Genomic DNA, 20711 nt, shown 5'->3' on the forward strand with positions numbered 1-20711 from the left:
GTACACTGTTTTATCTAAAAATTGACGTCTTAAACATGTTTGTCCATGCTTCCAGAAGCTTCTGGGTCTGGTGACGATAACCTTCTCCCCTTTTACATATCACTACGGGAACGCGCCGAGGTGCCGACGGCCAGATTCTGTGCCGACGGCAAAATATCGAGGCCGTCGGCACAGGACCCGTTCCGGCCAGGCAGCAGGTAAGCCGTCGGCATAGGAAAACCGTCGGCACAGGAAGGTCTGTGCCGACGGCAACCGTCGGCACAGTTTGGACCGTCGGCACAACCTCTCCGCCATGACGGCGAGGTAACAGCGTTAGGTCTGTGCCGACGGCTTTGCCGTCGGCACATATTTCAGCCCTGTGCCGACGGCAAAGCCGTCGGCATAGCTATTTTCCATTTTACCACATTAATCTTCCAAAAATCATAACTAAATCATTCTAACTCAGAAAAATACAAATAATATATCAAAATTTTCAGAAAAATAAGATCTATCTTGGAAAAATATCAAACACGTAATATTACAAATATCTCAAAAACCTTCTCAAAAATGAGCTATCAGGTCCGATGTTTCATGGCTTTCACACCAAACAACCAATGTTATGGCTAGCATCGTCGCATAGTTTGAGATAATGTGCCCATATTGTGCATACATGTGCATCTTGAGATGTCATACGATGCTGCAGTAGGAAGTTTTCCATTTTATCGCACGAAAAAACCATTTTCCATTTTTGAGGTGTCGAAAACGGGGTGTTTTGTGAAGCAACCACCAAATTAAAGTTTCACCTTGGTAGCAACATATTTTTCAAAAATACTAGACCACCTAAGATGGACAATTTCTCAACCGGTGTATCTGGAACCTTTCCGTCCACCCCTCATGAAAAAGACAAATTCCTGCCGAATCGGTAGGAGGCCGCCCAGATTTGAACTACAGGTACATGATATAATGCTCAACATTTTTTGTAAAAATCATATTTAGGTTCACAAAATGCTATTTCATCAGAGATCCAACGCAAGTTTAGCGAGCCTCAGCCCCGGGCAAAGGATCTTCATGCCCGCCGTTTTGAATATTGTTTGAAACGGGCATAACAAATTCCAAAACGATCCAAACAATGTGAAACCTTCGCGTGGTGTCATATTATGTGTCATAGTTGCAAGGAAAAATATTAAAGTTGGAGAATTGCAAACATCATAAAAAAATCTTCACTAAATGAGCTATCATGTTCGAGGTTTCATGACATTTAGGTCAAACGACCAATGTTATGGATAGAATCGCGGTATAGTTTATGATAATGTGCTCATATTATGCACACATGTGCATCTTGGGATGTCATACGATGCTGCAGTAGGAAGTTTTCCATTTTATCGCACGAAAAAGTCATTTTTCATTTTTGAGGTGTCGAAAACCGGGTGTTTTGTGAAGCAACCACCAAATTAAAGTTTCACCTTGCTAGCAACATATTTTTCAAAAATACTAGACCACCTAAGATGGACAATTTCTCAACCGGTGTATCTGAAACCTTTCCGTTCACCCCTCATGAAAAAGACAAATTCCTGCCGAATCGGCAGGAGACCGCCCAGGTTTGAACTACAGGTACATGATATAATGCTCAATTTTTTTGTGAAAATCATATTTAGGTTCACAACATGCTATTTCATCAGAGATCCAACGCAAGTTTAGCGAGCCTCAGCTCCGGGCAAAGGATCTTCATGCCCGCCGTTTTGAATATTGTTTGAAACGGGCATAACAAATTCCAAAACGATCCAAACAATGTGAAACCTTCGCGTGGTGTCATATTATGTGTCATAGTTGCAAGGAAAAATATTAAAGTTGGAGAATTGCAAACATCATAAATTCTTCACTAAATAAGCTATCATGTTCGAGGTTTCATGACATTTAGGTCAAACGACTAATGTTATGGATAGAATCACGGAATAGTTTGTGATAATGTGCTCATATTATGCACACATGTGCATCTTGGGGTGTATTACGATGTTGCAGGAGGAAGTTTTCCATTTTATCGCACGAAAAAGTCATTTTTCATTTTTGAGGTGTCGAAAACCGGGTGTTTTGTGAAGCAACCACCAAATTAAAGTTTCACATTGGTACCAACATATTTTTCAAAAATACTGGACCACATAATATGGATAATATCTTAACCGGTGTATCTGAAACCTTTTCGTCCAACCCTCATAAAAAAGACAAATTCCTGCCGAATCGGCAGGAGGCCGACCAGATTTGAACTACAGGTACATGATATAATGCTCAAGTTTTTTTTATAAAAATCATATTTAGGTTCAGAATATGATATAGATGTCATATTTGGATTCCTCTTATTTTTCTGATCAATTTTGACATATTATTTGTTAAATTCTGATTTACGGATTTAAAGATATTAATTATTCCATATTAAATAGAAAAAGGAAAAATAAAATCATTTTATTGTCCATTTGAATTCAAGATTAATATACTTATTCATTGTAGTTTATAGTTTATGTAGTTAATTGTTTGGAATTAAAAAATAAAGATGTGCAACACCAAGAAATAGGGGTTAATAGGATTGATATAGTAGTATTATCAACAAAGTGTCATTTCTTTCATGGAAGCTAGTCTAAAGGAACAGAGAAGTTAAGCGTGCTAGGGGCTGAGTAGTGTGAGGATGGGTGACCGACGGGGAAGTTTGAGTTTGACCATGAGTAAAATTTGACTTAGTATTAAGTGTAGTTAGAGTTAAAATGGTACATATGAGAGATTAAAAAAATTGAGAAAAAAAAACTTGAAAAAAAATTCAAATTTTTTTTTTTGAAAAAAATTCGAGCCAAAATTACTAAACGGACGTTATTTTTATGCCGACGGCTTTGCCGTCGGCACAGGATGTTGTGCCGACGGCTAGTCTGTGCCGACGGCTAGTCTGTGCCGAGGCGTTATTGTGCCGACGGCAAGGTGCCGACGGCTGCCGTCGGCACAGGCCTGTGCCGACGGCAAGACAAGCTGTGCCGACGGCCGCCGGCCGTCGGCACCTTGACTGGTTCCCGTAGTGTATACTTATTACGCACACGAAGGATGAGCGACTCAACTCTCTAGTATTCAACTTCACAACTAGAAATATATGAAGCATGTTCACGTAACAAGTGTTGTATATCATAAACTATGAGTCCTCTATTATTATTGATCATATATTATTTTCAATAATCAGCATTCATGTACGTCTTTGGTCTTTGTTGCTTGGCTTCCGCAATCTTCGTGGGCCTTCCAACCGAAAGTTACTGTCCCGCTCATATAGAAAAAAAAATTGACTGATAATTTGATCAACAAAATATAAGATATACACCATAAAAAGTGTACAATTGGAAAGTTCGTTTGAATATGAATCTAATGGTATACTTTTTGTGGCATATATTTCATATTTTGTTGATCAAATTAATGGTTAATTTTTTTCTCGAATTTCGTAATAACCTAATAAACCGGTATGGAGGGAGTAACATGTAAAAATGTAAATTAGCAACACGGTTTGTTCTATGTTAACTTATAATCAACTTAATTCTCGGTTGACCAACTATATATGCAATTTATGTGCAGCCAGGGAAAAATATGTGTAGTTCCATATTCACGTGCAATTCTCTTGCGTATGAATCACGATGTGAATTTAACGGTTCCATAGTCGATCTAGAACTAACTAATTCTCGGTTGACATAGTGTGAAATCGTTATTTCTATATCAGAAAAGTTGTCATTGTGAGGTCTAAGTGGATACATTGCGGCTTGAAAAAAAGTCACCTGACTTAGAAAAGTACATTCCCTTAACTAATACATAGATTTCACAAAAAAAAAAAAACTAATGCATAGCAACATAAGTTGGACGACAAAACAAATATAGGACAATAAGAGCACAAGTGATAATTTGTTTTGTCAAAAGTGAGAGTCCTCGGGTCATACTGATGGTCTATTTGGCTTGCACAATTCCACAAATGCAGTAACACAAAATAAAACATGAATGCAATCTCCTACTTGTTTGAACTATACATTATTTTATTTGCACCAAAATTGGTTTCCTTGCACCAAAAGGAAACGAAATATTATTTGGATAAGGTTTTGTTGATTGAAATTTTCTTTGAAATCGCAGTTCAAAAGAATTCTTAGAAAACATCATGTAGGATTCAATTTTAGAGATCGAATACACCCTGTATATACTACCTTTGTTCTTGTATATAAAGCCACAAACTCATTTTTTTTTGTGACTCACAAACTCATATTTTAGGTATCAAGAAAATAAAGTCAACTAATAACTATAACGATTAATTATGTGAAATAAACCTATGTTGTTGGATAATCGTATATGTTGCATCTGATGTCCCCTCTATGGCTGCGTGCAACACTCACATTAATGAGCACCATCACGCTGAGATAGAAATCTAATTAATTTTTTTATTAGTGTTAGTGGCCAACATGGAAATTTTATTTTTGAATAGCGACCTTGTATTAAAAAAAAAGGAGTACTAAAAATTTCTGAAGATTCAAATCCGCCAAAATTTCTAGAGAAGAATTATATTTCCATGTGAACAAGAAATATAGGTAGACCCATGGAGCTAACAACATTATACATTACAGATACAAAAAAAAAAACTCTCACCCACGTCTGAAGAAAAACAGAAGGCGAAAAAAAAATGAAAGGTACACATAGTTCCATGATTAGAAAGCCCGAAAGCGACGTGATTCTTTCCCAAACTTACCTTAGTTGTTTGCTTCCCGGGCACCAGCTCATCGAGAGCGAACGCAGGCCATGGCGTCCCTCACGCGCGCTTCCCGCCCTATTCTTTGCCTGGTCTCCCCCTTATATAGTCGACTTCCTCCTCGTGCATTTATGGACGAACTGCATGCGCGCCGCCGCCGGACACTCACACAGTCCCCCACTGACCCCCAACCACGAAGTCCTTTGATCGATAGCTGTTTATGCCTCATAGCCATTAACTATATAAGCTAGTTAGTGCACCTAGCTAGAGCCGCCATTACCCTAGCTCGCTGATCGAACAATGTCGACGGGGAAGCACCCCTTCTACCGCGGCATCCGGAGCCGGTGCGGGAAGTGGGTCTCGGAGATCCGCGAACCTCGCAAGGCGCGCCGCATCTGGCTCGGGACCTTCCCGACGGCCGAGATGGCCGCCGTGGCGTACGACGTGGCCGCCCTCGCCCTCCGCGGACCAGACGCCGCGCTCAACTTCCCGGCCATCGCCGCCACTCGCCCCGCTCCGGCGTCCACCTCCGCCGACGACATCCGCGCGGCGGCCGCCGCTGCTGCCACCTCGTTGCAGCACGATCGCTCTGCCGGCATTGGCATTGCTCCCGCGCAGCAGCAGTTCGGCGGGAGCAGCAGCGCCGCCGCATCGTCGGCGGGCGGCGGGGCGCAGCAGGACCAGGCGGGTATTGGGTTCGACCAGTACTTCCTGGATGAGGAGGCGCTGTTCGAGACGCCACAGTTCCTGCGCAACATGGCAGCTGGGATGATGATGAGCCCACCGAGGCTCAGCCCCGACTCCTCCGATGAATCACCCGACCCTTCCGATGCCGGGGAGAGCTTGAACCTCTGGAGCTACCGTGACCCATAGCTCCATCATCGACCATCCTGCTGCCATGGTAACGTTGCTACTATTGCTGCGACATGACTACTACTGAACTTTGAATCTGAATAATGAGGAGATAGGTAAGGAGGAAGGCGCATACCGGTGTGGAGCTCATTTTTTTCTCATCGGTGACGCATGGCAGATGTTCTACCTCTATCTCTCCTCTCCTCTGTCTGTCTAATTTTTTTCCCCTTCTCTTTGAAGTTTTTTTCACCTTCTGCTTTGATAAGAGCCAGAAGGGAGTCTCTCCTTTGTCACTAGGTTGGGCTCTGTTTGAAGTATCCGACCATGGCAGTATATAAAGCTGCTGGGCGATACTTGCTTAAAATGTCAAGTAGGTCACGAGCAGGGTAGCTTGTATGCACTATTTATGTGGATATAGTTGTGTAAGTTTGTACTGAATGTGGAAATTGATAGTATATATATTCCGGGGGTGGATTGGCTATAGCATGTGCGCACAGTGCATCGCTCCACCTTTCCCCTTTTCTAAACACTGGTTGCTGATGTCTATTTTGTAGTTTTAGTGAAGTGTGTTGATGATGCTTGAGCTTTCCACTTTTTGTGGTTGGTCATTGAAAAGGATGAAAACAGCAACTACTTGGGTAGACGTCTGTTTTGATGTTCTGGTAATCAGCAAAGTGCTACTATATGTAATTTTGACGGTTAAAAACTTACAAAACTTGCATGCCAAAATTAGCACTCTCAATGAATCTTCCGCTCTAATGATGTGCATGCACTATTATATTAGAAAATAAATATACATTATTATTTTAGCTCACTAAAACATTGGCAGTACGCCAGTACCTTATTATTTGAACCATCATAATTTGTATGACTGAGACTATGATAGGTTTTAGCATCATAAACTAACAATTTTGCAGCGCGCAATTCTTCATAGCTTGCCTGAACTGAACGAATAACTACCTTTCCTGCATAAAAAACTTTTCCACAAATATCCAAAAAATAAAAAAATTATCGAAAAAATAAAAAATTTCCACAAATATCCGTAAGATTCGCTCACAAAATAAATAAAAATATCCGTAAGATCAACAATTTTCTACAACAAAATGAATGCGGGCTTGGATGTCCATATCCTCCACTTTGCAATAGACTTTTCATGTGTTTATAAGTAGAAAATCATTTGCTTTTACCGTACATAGCTATTTTTCCACATTACATGAATCTCAGTTTTATAGAAAATTTGAACACGCGCCAAGGGAGTGTTAATTAAGACTCATTGTGTAGGGTCGACACATTTTTCCTACGTATTTTATGTTCCATCGAAACGACTAGTTGTGTAGTCTTATGGTTCTCTTGCAATTGTCTTTTTTTGTGTGTGTGCGATAAAGCCACAAAAATGTTGTGTTCTTTTACTATGTTTCTCAATCTTGCAATCCAATGAGCCTAGAAGAAGAAGCGCAAACAAATAGAAAAATACGTAGTTCATGTGTTGCTAGGAAGGAAAATCAATAGTTCATGTGCCATTTACACATTATAGCAAATAGAAAAATTACGGTACTACTAGTAGCTTAGCTAGTACAGTACTAGTACTCCGTATATCACAGCAAACACCGAGTTGCCCACCCCCCTGAGGCAACACGTGTCCTGCCCAGCCTGTGGCAAACATGAGTGGAGTTCCGACGAGACGACAAACCAAGGCTCCAGCGCGGCCCACCTCTATGCAGCAGCATGGGTTCTTGGGCAGGTGCAGCGGCTCGCCGGTGGCCCAAGCGCTGCCTGAGCTCCTGCGCGCGCGCGCACCAAAACCGGGAATCAGTTTCTCAGGCAACGGCCCTACGCCCGTACGTATCGCCTGGCGCGCCGGGATCCCATTGGATCGTCTTCTCCAAAACTATGCAGCCGCAAGGCGACGCGCACGGCGGCGCTGGCCTGGGTGGGACGAAATCATTTTGTCCCGCCGTACGATTCGTGTGCCCCGCCGAGCATCTGTCTGTCTCTGCTCAACTGCCGATCTGGGATCTCTAGGCTCATCGCACCCAAACCTTGAGACTAGTCGTCTTCCTTTCTTCTCAACGTCGATAAACAAAATATGTGCTCTATTCCATTGATTAAGAATTTAAGATACAAAGCCTTTACAAGAAAAGCAACAGATCACAACTTGCTAAAGGTCTACTCTCTGCCGGCATCAAACTACCCATCCGCTTAGCGCCCGCCAACACCAAAGCATCAACTCCTTCTTAATCTTTTATAAAATGACCGGAAGAGAGGCTTGCTTGCTTGCTTGCTTTTTTTTTTTTTTTTTTTTTTTTTTTTTTTTTGAAGATCCGCCCGTTTCTCTTATTCCAAATTCCTCAAGGGAAGAGGAGGGTAATGGAGGCCAAGTCCTTGTGTTTAGTCATTGTCTCCTACATTCTATGGATTGATACCGTTGGCCAAGCTTGGAAGTTGATGGAAGAGAAGGCCAAACCTTGGGAGGCCCCAAAAAACTATCAGTCCAAAGCTTTTTTTTGGATGGCAAGCCACGCAAAAAACTTTATTTTGGGAGGGCCCCAGATCTTCCAAACCTTGGCACTAGTGGGCAAGAAATTAAGCCTTGTATGAGGATTTGGAGGAGTAGATGACTATGCGAGACTAGTCATCGCTGCCGTGAAATCGCTGCGCGCACGTACGCTCTTCCTCTCTGTCTCTATCTCTCTTAACTTATTGGATGAATCATTTTTCACGCTCGAAAGATAAATAAACTTTCCTTCACTACCAGTAGATCTGGAAACATCAAAGGACACGACTCAGCTTTAATATCATCTCAAAGACAATTGCTCGAGCTCACTTGGGTAATACGTCTCGTTTCTCTTTTGAACTATCCGGCTTACGTGACGATGGTTTTTATGAGGTGATCGCAAAAGAATGGAATGCTTATGTTAAGGGGCATGACCCAATAGAGAGTTGGCAAAATAAAATAAAACACATTTGGCGATTCGTAAGGGGATGAGCTCGAAATAGGAGCGGAGTCTATAAGAAGGAAAAAAAGAAAGATGGATATCCATCATTGGTAGGTTGGATATTACAGCTTAGTCGTGTCCTTTGATTACATCCGAACGGGATGAGCTTAAAAATGCGAACAAACGACTGTCAAAGCTTAGAAGAGATGGAGACTATAATTGGGCACAACGAGCAAAAGTATAGCATGTGCAAGAGGGGGGAACAATATGAAGTATTTTCACCTAATTGCAAATGGAAAGCACCGAAAAAGAAAATATTTCAGTTAGAGCAAGATGAGAGGACTATACTTGGTCAAGAAAGTCTGAAAGTTTATATTACCAAATTTTATAAGAAATTATTTGGGGAGCCGGCCAAAAATAATTTCTCTATGAGGCAGGACATCACATCTGATATACCACAAATTTCGGATATCGAGAATAATATACTCACGGCTGTCTTTAGTGAGAAGAAGTCTTTGATGCAATATCACAAATGGACCATAATAAAGCATCGGGACCATACGGGTTGCCAGCCAAATTTTACGAAACATTTTGGGAGATCATCAAGCGTGATTTAATGGCATTGTGTGTACAACTACAACAAGGGGAGTTGCAGTTGTATAAACATAATTTTGGGGTCATAACGATGCTTCCCAAAAAATAAAATGCGGTCCAAATCTAGCAATATCTACCTATTTGTTTGCTCCATTTGATTTACAAAAGCTTCACGAAAGTGGGAACGGACCGTATAACTGGAATTAATCCTGAAGAAATAGGACCTACTCAAACATCATTTATGTCGGGCCGTCATATTCTAGAGGTTGTAGTGGTTTTGCATGAAACTATCCATGAACTTCATAGAAATAAAATAGATGGTGTTTTGTTTAAGATCGATTTTGAGAAAGCCTCTGATAAAGTAAATTGGCATTTCCTTCGACAAACTATGCGGATGAAAGGCTTTGCACAAGAATGGTGTAAACTCATTGTAGATTTTGTTCAAGGAGGATCTGTCAGGGTTCGGGTCAATGATGACATTGGTCATTATTTTTAAACTAAAAAAGGTCTTAGACAAGGTGACCCTCTTTCTCCAGTGTTATTCAATATTGTGGCTGATATGTTGACTATCCTTATTGCATGAGGAAAGGAGGACGAGAAAGTAGGAGGTTTGGTTTCTCATTTAGTTGACGAGGGTATCTCAGTTTTGCAATATGCGGACGATACAATTCTATTCATGGAACACGACCTAGAGAAGGTTGTGAAAATGAAACTTATCTTGTGCATCTTTGAGCAACTCTTTGGGCTCAGAAACTTCTATAAGTGTGAAATATTCTATTTTGGTAAAGCCAAAGATGATAAGAAACAATACAAACAGATTTTCGGTTGCACGGTTGGTGCTCTTCCGTTTCTCTATCTTGGAATCCCAATACAATATAGAAAGCTTTTAAATAAAGAATGGAACCCAGTGGAAACCCGTTTCGAGAAAAGTCGGGATTTTGTTAGGATAAGCTTCTCTCATACGGAGACATGCTTATACTCATTAACTCGGTTCTTACGAGTCTTCATATGTTCATGTTGTCTTTCTTAGAATTACCTATAGGGGTAACGAAAAGACTATTTATTAGGTCACGCTTCTTCTAGCAAAGTGATCAATCGAAGCGAAGATATATATTGACGAGATGGAATATTATGTGTAGACCCCGATCAAGGTGGGTTAGGTGTTGAGGTACTATACATTAAAAATTAAGTGCCTAAAGCAAATGGTTGTCTAAATTGATGCACAAGGAAGGGGTTTGGCATGAACTTCTACATAATAATTACCTCAAAATATAACGTTGTCACAAGTGACGGCAAAAGCCTACTGATTCTCAACCCTAGAAGGGTCTAATGAAGGTCAAAAGCGACTATGCACCTATAACGGTAACTACAAGGCCTCTGATAATTCCAGTCTAGAAATTACTAAAGTAGAAATCCATCCCAAAATACACATCTCACCTCGTCGAGCCCACTGCGCCAGCCATAGACATAGAGAAGGCCCATGGCTCCTTTCCACCACCTTATACGACGCAAGCCATCAGGGACGCACGAGGAAATCGTCCGAGTGAGATAAAGGCTTGGCCCATGTACCTTTCGACAGTTAACTCTTTCCCTTTGTTTTCTTCGACTATTTATTCGTTATTGTTTGAAGTTCGAGGTGCTCAAAAAAAAATTCAATCTTTTTCAAAAACCGAACATTATAAAACCGAACAATTATCAAGAACATAATATTTTTTAAATTTGAAGATTTTGAAAAATCTCTGAACATTTTCAAAAATTTCAAACATTATTTAAATAAAAAATTCAAAATTCAAACATTTTTAAAATCTTAAGTATTTTAAAAATCTGAATGTTTTTTAAATGCGAACATTTTTCAGAATTGAACATAAAAAACAGTATTAAAATCAGACGTGTTTTAAATCATACATCATACGTTTTTAATCGAACATTTCTCGAAAACAGCATGAAACCGAGGAAACCCAGCTGAAACTGACGAAAACCGGGAGAAACCAGCGAAAACCAACCGGAGAACCCCAACTAAAAATAGAAAACCCAAAGTTCCACCTCCCTAATGGGCCGACCCATCAAATCTCGGCCCAAAAGAGCGTCAGCGGTGAAATAGGAACTACCGAGAAGGCCCCAAAGGCCTGCGCGTCACCATCGCTTCCATCCGTGCAGCCTCCAGCTGGTCTGACAGCCACCCCGCCCTTCACTTCACCCCGGCTGGCTCCTCGTGTCACACCGCGTTTGCAGCACGCGTTCTTTCCCATCAAATGCATAGCTATATAAACCGCCGCCGGATATTTTCCCTCCCAGACTCAATAAACTCAAACCAAGTCAGACAACAAAGATAATCCATCTCGAACGGACTGATGGAGTGGGCGTACTGCGGCAGTGACCACTCCTCGTCGGGAACGCAGTCTCCGGTGGGCGGCGCCGGAGAACAGGACTCATCCTCGTACATGACGGCGTCGTCGTCGCCGCCGAAGCGGCGGACCGGGAGGACCAAGTTCAAGGAGACGAGGCACCCGGTGTACAAGGGGGTGCGCAGCAGGAACCCCGGGCGCTGGGTCTGCGAGGTGCGCGAGCCGCACGGCAAGCAGAGGATATGGCTCTCGGCACCTTCGACACCGCCGAGATGGCGGCGCGCGCGGACGACGTCGCCGCTCTGGCGCTGCGCGGCCGCGGCGCGTGCCTCAACTTATCCGACTCGCCGCGCAGGCTCCGGGCGCCGTCGCAGGTGCCCACTGCCCAGCCACGACGAGATACGCCGCGCCGACGCGCCGCGGTGGAAGCGGCTGAGCATATTGTTCCGTCCGGGGCCGTCCGTGCAGCGCAATGCGGCTAGCGAGGCGGCGGTTGTTTCGCCGGTGGACTCGTGGGGCGAGGAGCTCGTCGCCAACTGCCCTTACTTCCCCATGGTCATGGACGGATTGGAATTCGAAATGCAGGGGTATCTTGACATGGCGCAGGGCATGCTCATCCAGCCACCGCCAATGGCGGGGCCGTCGGCGTGGGTCGAAGAGGAGTACGCCTACGACTGCGACGTCAGCCTGTGGATCTACTGATCGCGCGGGTCAAGGACGACCCGGCTCCGCCGCGCATATACATAAGCCTTATTATTATATGGTTCTCTTGGCCATTGCATGCATCATGCATGCTTAAACAACAGAAAAAAATAAAATGCTTAAAATTGGTTAGTGATTTACTTCCCGTCTTCAGTCTCGGCTTTGTCTCGATGAGATCTTGGAAACTTGGGTACAGTGAGTAGGTTTCATAAAGATGTCACAATATTTGTCTAGGATCACCATGCGACAACTTCTTACAAAATAGGATTTTAACTTACATGTTATTATCTACTAACAAAATATACTATCAATACAAAATGTAGTAGCTTTTTATAGAAACATACCCACATAATCTAGTTTTTAAATCCTCGTCCATATAAAACAGCTATCAAGAAGAGCTATCAATCGAGCAAACGGTTGAATCGCAAAAAAAAAATTGAGCAAACGGTCTGCGCTCTGTAACTTCTCTTTTAGTCTCAAAAATCATATTTTGATATGTCTTCTGGATGTACCAAACTTTGTTCTTCCTATGTGTACTCATGTGTGCTTACCAAATACCATACCTGGCCATGGGCAGCCCGGCCCGAGGCCATGCCCAAAATTCCCGAGCTTGGGCCTAAAAATGTTGGCTCGATGGATGGACCGGGCCTAGGTATTCAAAACCGTCGAAATGGGAAGCGGCCTAGCCCGTCAGCTATATGGGTTTTCGGACTTTTTGGCTAGGTCGGACCAAGATTTTGAGCATCGGATTTTCTTGGCCTTGCATGGCCCAAATGACGCCCCGGTATGGCAAATACTTGTCCCAATCATGTGTATGCATGCATACAATTTTCTCGTGAAGCAGCACGTACACATCTACAACTTAGTAACGGGGGCAATCTTAGTATGAGGGAACAGAACTAGCTAAAATCACACAAATAAGGAGTTGACATGGTTTGTGTTCAAAGGAAAATCATGAGCATAGGGGGGGTTGCGCCCCCTCCCCCCCTCGTCCCCCCTTGTCTCCGTCCCTTCTACATCTAACAAGACGTCGATGGTGGTTGGTGGACCAACACTCGAGCAAATTGGTTATAATTTTCGAAGAAAAGCACAACTTCTTGCAACTAGCATAATATGAATGTTTTTTTGCAACACCAACGAATAACTAGAAGTGGTAGTCGTCGACCGAAGGTAAATGGAAAAATTGCATGGCCTACTACTCAATCTTAGCAGCGAACATTGTAAAGAATAATAGAACATGTACAAAAGTCAACCACACCAAACAAACACATACCTAACGGAAAACTTCGACATGTGCTGAGGAGCGCCTCCTCCAAATCAATAATATCAAACCGCATTCATCGAAAATCTGAGAAGTTGTCTCATGCAAATGGTTCAAGTTACCTTTCAAATTTCGTGAAGATCACAATTCATAACAGACATATCCACTCATTAAATCGTAAAAATTCTATTGTAGAAGTGATATGTCCAATTAAGTAGAAAAGTGCAAACATAGTGTGGCTACACGTGGTATAGAGCTTTGTCCGGATTTGAACTTGAGCTTTGACCATGTCTCTTGAACAGTTTGAGTAGATACTACTCCGTATTTCATAAGAAGATTCTATATTTATCGAGGTAGTAATGGGATCGAGTGTTTTGACGTCTCATCATAGTATCTGGCTTGGCTTGATTCGTGATCGTTAAACACCAATACTTGCTGGCACGTGACTTACTCTAAGATCTTTTGATTTTGGACGTGACTAGTTCGAGTATCAAGTTAATCCTCTGCTAGTTGACATCATCAAGTTTAATGTGTAATTGAGAAATTGTGGCTGTAATTGCAACACTATATGCAATTGTCAGGTTGACGACGCAAATTTAGCGGTCACAGCAGCCGAGAGTTATAAAATTGGTGGTTATTTTTTACAATGTCTAGGTAGGTCTCTATGATGGTGAGGCCGCGACAAAAGTGAGGAGTGGAGCGTGAAGGTTCACCGAGAAAGTTGTAAAGTTGGCAAGGGGTACACAACATGCGTCATCCCCTCATGTAGCGATGCTGATGATCGAAGGACCTTAGAGTTTGTCATAGAAGTTGTTCGTTTTGCTGTTCCTAAGTTGCGTTGATCTGAAATTTTGTAGTGAGCTTAAGTGTCCGTGGGTTTTTGTCCGTAGTGAGTTCTCGATATCGAGTTCCTATCGGCGGGTTTCCTACGAATGGAAGGATGACCTCTTTCTGGTCCCCTTGTGTTTTTCTTGTTAGGCAATGTTATGAACTTTGTATTTCCGTTATCACAAGTAGTGAAAGTGGGTAGCTCGTTTTGAAAGAAAAAAAAAACAGACTCAGACGAGAGTTCAAGATCTAACGTGGCCTACCTAGAACTAGCCAAAAACAGTTCAATTGTTCGGAACACTTTGAACTCGATTTTAAAGGAAGGAGACGCTCTAGGACCATAAAATCCACTCTCAGACCTAGGGTTAGCATTCCGATACAGTTCCATTGCGGAACCGAACCGAGCCAAGAAAGGATCCTCGGGGCGAGGCCGTCGGATGCCGGTCCCGGCCACCACCGCCACGCGCGGTGCGCGGCCACCCATCCCGGCCACCACCCGTACCTACCGCTTCGTACGTTTTCGTTCCCCCTCTGGCCTCGCGAGCCGCAGATCTCCATGGCCCGCGCGCCGCTTCGGCCGCACGCGAGCGCCCTGCTGCCCAAGCGCCGCCGGCCACGTAGAGCGGTGGAGCGATCCGACGACGGGACGATGCAGCTAGCGGATTTTTGAACCCCGCGGTTGCTCCGATGGACGCGACGAGGCCTAAAACAATTCGGCCGCCACATGAAGCCAGCTCGGCCCGGCACGGAGCTCCACTCTCATGCGCCCGCTCCGCTTTGCGTACGCAGGGAGGCGCCAGCCTGCCATGGCGAATTCAAATCTCACTTCGAAGTTGCATGGATAGACACGCAGGTGGTCCAGTCCCGTCTCAAGCTATATGGTTGAGATTTTGGAAGAGTCCTTGGCTCATTTTCGTTGCCTTGATTTATCTTCACCATCCAAGAAAAGTGCGTCTCACCGGTGGAGGTGTGCATTCCCAATTTCCTATCAACAACTTTTCTTTAGTTCCTCGCTTAGCTCCTTCAATGCGTTTTGTCGTATTCTCCAAAAAGTTGTACTCTTTAGTTCCTCGCAGGAGTATACTACTAGGAGTAACAACTGCCCAGTCAAGTTTTTTTTTTCTCATTCTCGAAGAGATACACCATGGGCACCGGTATCACCGGTTACCGCAAATACCGGTCCAAATACCGTTCGAGATTTTTCAAACAAAATTGTAAATACATCTAGAATTTACCAAAACTCTTCAAATTTGAGTATATTACAAAAAAAATATGTAAATACCGAAAGGTAATGTGGTGACCCGGCATACCACTGCATGGTGTAGTATGCAAGTCTGATATAACACCAATGAAACACCGTTCCACTAGTATTATATCGCTCAGAGTGGTACAACAGAAACATATGCGGGTCCAAGGTATGTCTATAGAATTACAACATTGACTCTGTTACATAAGATCATCACAGCCTCCTACTTTATAATGAGGTAAATCTGCAAATAAACTCCAGAAGAACGACTCGTAGTCTAATCTATCACGAACTCTATTTGTAGAGTATTTGACTAGCTATAGAGGCTATGAATAGATTCTAGCTAAGTAGGAGCTAGGTTTAGGAAGCTAGTTCCCTTCTAGGGCTAAACTAGGTTTTCTCCTTGTTGGATGTGGTATCTGACTCCTCTGACAGGGTCCTGTCTCGTGAAGTAGTTGTTGACTCCTCGGCCTTCGAGTTGCACTGTAGATCCTCCTTCGATGCTTCCATATCTAAGCAGGGGATTTAAGAGTGGGATGAGTACGAGCGTACTCAACAAGTTCATTATAGGAAAGAGGTGTTTAATGCACTAGCTACAGCATTAGACCAGAAAGTCTAATACCAATGCAAGTTTTCATAACCATTTCTTCAAAAGGTTGCTTTTATTCAGAAGAACTATGTCCGTCAGCCTTCACCGGTTTACTAGAACTTCATGGAGCTCCTTTCCGGCCGCGTCAGCGATTCCATATCCCGGAACAGGGAGTGACAGGTCACGGTTCTTTACACTCTGCAGAGGTGTGTTGCTTTACCCATAAGAGATCTTAACCTTGGTGCCAACCGGGCGCGCAACCCGTCCACACTTCCTATGGTGTGAGGCCCGGTATAAGGTCTAGCCAATCATGTTCCTCCGCTACCTCGAACACCCACCCTTTGTTGCATGCCCCGACCCTGGGTCCTCGCCGGTCCCATTATTCCCACTCACGGGTGGACCCCGACCACGACGACAGTTTGGGATCGAACCAAACTCCTTCGCCGGTAGCTGCAACCCATCATAGACCCCACTCCCGTGGGGACTTAAGGCTTCCCCAGCCAACCGCTTGGACTTCGAGCGACAAGTGTCTACGGACTATGCCGTGGGGACTTAAGGCTTCCCCAGCCAACCGCTTGCCCTGACAGATACAAGTGTCTACGGTAAAGCGCATCCGTTGATGAACGAGAGGTGGAAACACTTTTGACTACTCCGTCCCACTTCGGATCTTATGGTTAACACGGGTATTACGGCACAAGAATCACTGGCGACATTTGTTGTTTAATCCTAGATGGGTATAAGCCCGTGCAATGGAACCTCCACCATATCAACACAATCCATGGTTCCATTGCCCACCACATAGTCATATTCATAGTTATGAAAGTAGTGGTTTTGATTTTTATGCAATAGTGATAACCATAGTACTTTGCAAGTAATTTGATAGAAATAATCAAATGACATGAGCAAGTGATGAACTTGCCTTTCTTGACTACAAGATTATGCAGGCAAGGTCTTCGATACGTAGTAACTCCAAATTCTGAAATAGCATCATCGTCCGGTAAGGACGATGTTTAAAAGATTGGCAAAGATGCAATAATGCATAAGTATGAGATGCAATCGCTCTAAACGTGACCTAACCCTGATGATTTTGGATCAGTGAGTCGTAATGATTGGTTCAGGGTGTGTTGCACTTTTAGAGTGATTCACAAACAAGGTTCTTATTCAGGTGTGGTTACATGGTATCATAAACAGATGTTGTAATATATCACAATAATAACACTAATAGCACACAACAATAACATTTGGTATAATCCCAACATGTGATGAATAATGGTTGGTTTTAGCACTACATGGTATGGTTAATGATTAATTATCATATACTTCAGAAGAATAACTTTTGAAGAACATGTTCTTCAATGAAGAACAAGTATGATAATTAGGGTTGTGAAGTTCTATGGTTTTCTATGGTTCTAATTGGTTTCTGGAGTAAGTAGTATATGGATCACAACATAGTTGGATCCATTAGCAACTAGGCTTGATTGGTTTTACTTAAGCATAAGCAACTTAAGCGATTAATTATTCATGGTTGCTATCATGATTGGTATACCTTGTTGGTGATAGCTGGTTATTGGCTATAGGTTCTATTAGGTAGGATTGATGATGGTTTCCTTATTTTCTTCAAAAGAATAACTTTCGAAGAACATACTTCTTAGGTAATAAGAAGTATATCAATTTGGGTTGAGGTGGTCTAGGTTTTACTGTTGGTTCTATTAAGTACAGAATAATTGGCTCCTAAATAGGATGGTTGATAAATATCCAATACTAGTAGGGTTTAGTGGAATATGGTTAGGTAATGCTCAGGGTTTGGCATAGTTGCTCCTGAGGTTTATCACATTAGTGTGATGCTAAGTAGGAATGATTAAGGTTGGTGTTTCAGTAATAGGATCTAGGGTTTACACTTGGTTCACCCTACTTGATTAACTAGGTAGGATAGGTATGCATACTTGGAATACTGAATTATGGATAATAGGGCTCCTACATTTTATGTGAACATGGTAAGTATTTATTTGCTAATTATGGTTCTATGGATCAAAAGTAAGTACATGATCACATATTCTAACCTAGGTTTAGGTTTAGAAACAATTTAGGTTTCACATGTAGTGATGGAACTAGGTTTTGTGCATAATTGAATTAGGGTTTTAGGATTATCCATGAAATGATGAGTTCCTAGTTTTCTACCATATGGAACTAGGGTTTCTTAATCACCATATAGTTCTATGATTAATAACTTCAATTTAAAGTTGAAGTTATTAATAATTTGGGAATAAAAATAATATTGAATTTGGCATTTTATTATTTTTAGATAATTAATAATTAAGATAATTATTAACTAGGGTTTAAATCCTTCTGATAATAATTTAATAAGTTAATAGTAAAGGAAAATTAATTTTAATGGTTTCCTTATTTACTTTCTGGTTTTTATTTATTTTATACATTCTTCCTAATTATTGAATTTTAACTGAATTTAGAATTGAAATTAAAGGCTTTAAATAACAAGTATTAAACAATTAAATTTTTATTAAAAATAAAAATTTCATATTATATTTTTATTAAATAGAATTTACTTTTATAAGAACTTTGATGCCTTATTTTTATTTTTCTGAGTTAATATGATTTTTCTATAATTATTTGGAGTTGCAGTAATTTCCTGGATTTAAATTCAAACGGTTAATACTACAGTTACCCAGCTAAGTTACCCACCTAGTCACTGACCAGTGGGCCTACGTCCACGTCACCTGCCACGCATGCTTGACTGGGTCAAAATTGCCAACGTGGCAATTGAGCACGGTGGCCGGCGTTCTGTGGCGATGATCGCCGGAGTTTGGCTACTCCCGAAGACGCACCATTATGCCTATTCGACTTAGCGCATCACGGTGAGCATTATGGTGGCGGCGCCGCTCCGAATAGGTCATCGGAGCAAGATCGACGGCGAGGCCGAGCGGCGGCGCTCGCAGATTACCGGCGCAGGCATGATTTAGAGCGTAATCGAGCGAGCTAGGAGGCGCTTGAGCATCAGAGACTCACCCTGAGCACGATGAGCATGGCGGCGAGACCAGGGGTGGTCGAGTTCGCCGGAATCGGCACCTCCGGCCGTCGGATATGCTGAGCTTGATTGGCGATGTGCAGGAGGCTTTGGCTCAATTCCTGGCGTGGGTTGAACAAGAAGAGGGTGCTGGTGACGATGGTGACCACGCCGAGGCTCGGGGAGGCTTCCTTCGCCGGCAGTAATGGTGAGGTGGTGCGGCAGGTGTCGGCTTGGGGAACGAAATTTGGGCCAGAGAGGAAGAACTCGATGCTGCGGTGCGTTGTGCGGCTTTTATACGGTGCAGGGCGCGTGCCTCGTCACGACACCGATGAAGGAGAAGGCGCCAGCGAGGGGAGAAGGGGAACACGGCGTCGCGGTGGCCACCAGCTCTCGGAGGGGATGAGGACGACCCCCTCCCGTTGTTTTTTTTAGCGAAGGGGTATTGTGGGCTGCGGTTTGGTGGTGGCCTGGGCCAAGTGTTGGGCTGTTCCTGGGCTCTGGTGCTGGGCTGCTTGACAGGCTGCTGCTGGGCTGCGTGGCCAGGTAAGGTTTTTCTTCCCTCTATTTTCCTTTCTATTTTTATTTCCTGTTTTCATTTCCTATTTTTTTATTCTGCTTTTAATTCAGATTTTAATTGCAGGTTTCTTACTTTGTTAATTCCATTAAGTTGTATAGCAGTGATTATTAAACCATTCTTTCCTTTTGGAACAAGTATTTTATATTTGAGTTATATTACATACTTGTGTTTTATTCAAAATAGCACATAGACATGATTTTGTATTTTTTTTATTTCATGTCTCACTTGTGAATCAATTCATTTAGATTGTTATAGTTGATGTTTTCAACTCAAATTATTTTAGAGGTTTTTGATAGGACTTGGCTTCTATTTGATGAGTGATTGACTTACATGTGATGTTAGGTGAGCACTAATTTATTAGGACTTTTCTAATTTTCTATCATAACCCCCTTTTAAGTTTATTGCTATTGTTATATTTTAACACTACCATGAAATGCCTAGAGTAAAATATTACTCTCTTCATGGTTTGATCTTGGTTATAAGAATAGGTGGTTGATTACCAAACATGGGTTTCAATTGTGATTTTAAGCACTAGATGTTTCTGAGGTTTAATATGTGAAGCATAAGATCTCATTGATATGCCATTCCAGGGTTCTAATGATATTTCCATAATGGACATGGGTTTGATTCTCAATTATGGTCTGGGTTTATATTGCAATCTCCATAGTGATACAAAAGTTAGGGTTGAGATATAATTTCAATTTGTAGAAGTGAGATGGCATCATATTGCAATTGCTAGGGTTTAATCTCCCCTAACCATGATAATATGGTTACTTGCTTAATTGTTTCTGTTCTCTTTTAATTGCTAAGGACTTGAGAATTGGTTTTATCTTCTACCAAAAGATTTCTAATATTAGCCATAATCTATCATTAGGGTATTTAAATTGGTTATGGTTCTTTTTATAGTTAACTTTGGTTATAATGATGGATGGTTTCTCACCATGCAAGGTATAGAATTTGGCACTAGGTTTTCCTTATGTTCTTAATATCCTCTACCTCAAGTTCTTAGGGTTTATGATCACTACTCAAT

General features: G+C 42.3%; 1 protein-coding gene and 1 pseudogene across 1 annotated transcript; both read left to right on the forward strand.

Moving 5' to 3' along the window:
* The first annotated feature begins 4845 nt into the window (after positions 1-4845).
* On the forward strand, positions 4846-6105 carry LOC127335871 (ethylene-responsive transcription factor ERF025-like). Its single transcript, XM_051362605.2, has one exon. It carries the CDS (start codon positions 5027-5029, stop codon positions 5597-5599), a length of 573 nt encoding a protein of 190 aa, XP_051218565.1. The 5' UTR covers positions 4846-5026; the 3' UTR covers positions 5600-6105.
* A 5294-nt stretch (positions 6106-11399) lies between these two features.
* LOC127335870 (dehydration-responsive element-binding protein 1E-like) lies at positions 11400-12295 on the forward strand (annotated as a pseudogene).
* The last annotated feature ends 8416 nt before the right edge of the window (positions 12296-20711 follow it).

The sequence above is a fragment of the Lolium perenne genome, chromosome 2, assembly GCF_019359855.2.
Source record: "Lolium perenne isolate Kyuss_39 chromosome 2, Kyuss_2.0, whole genome shotgun sequence".
Lineage (NCBI taxonomy): Eukaryota > Viridiplantae > Streptophyta > Magnoliopsida > Poales > Poaceae > Lolium > Lolium perenne.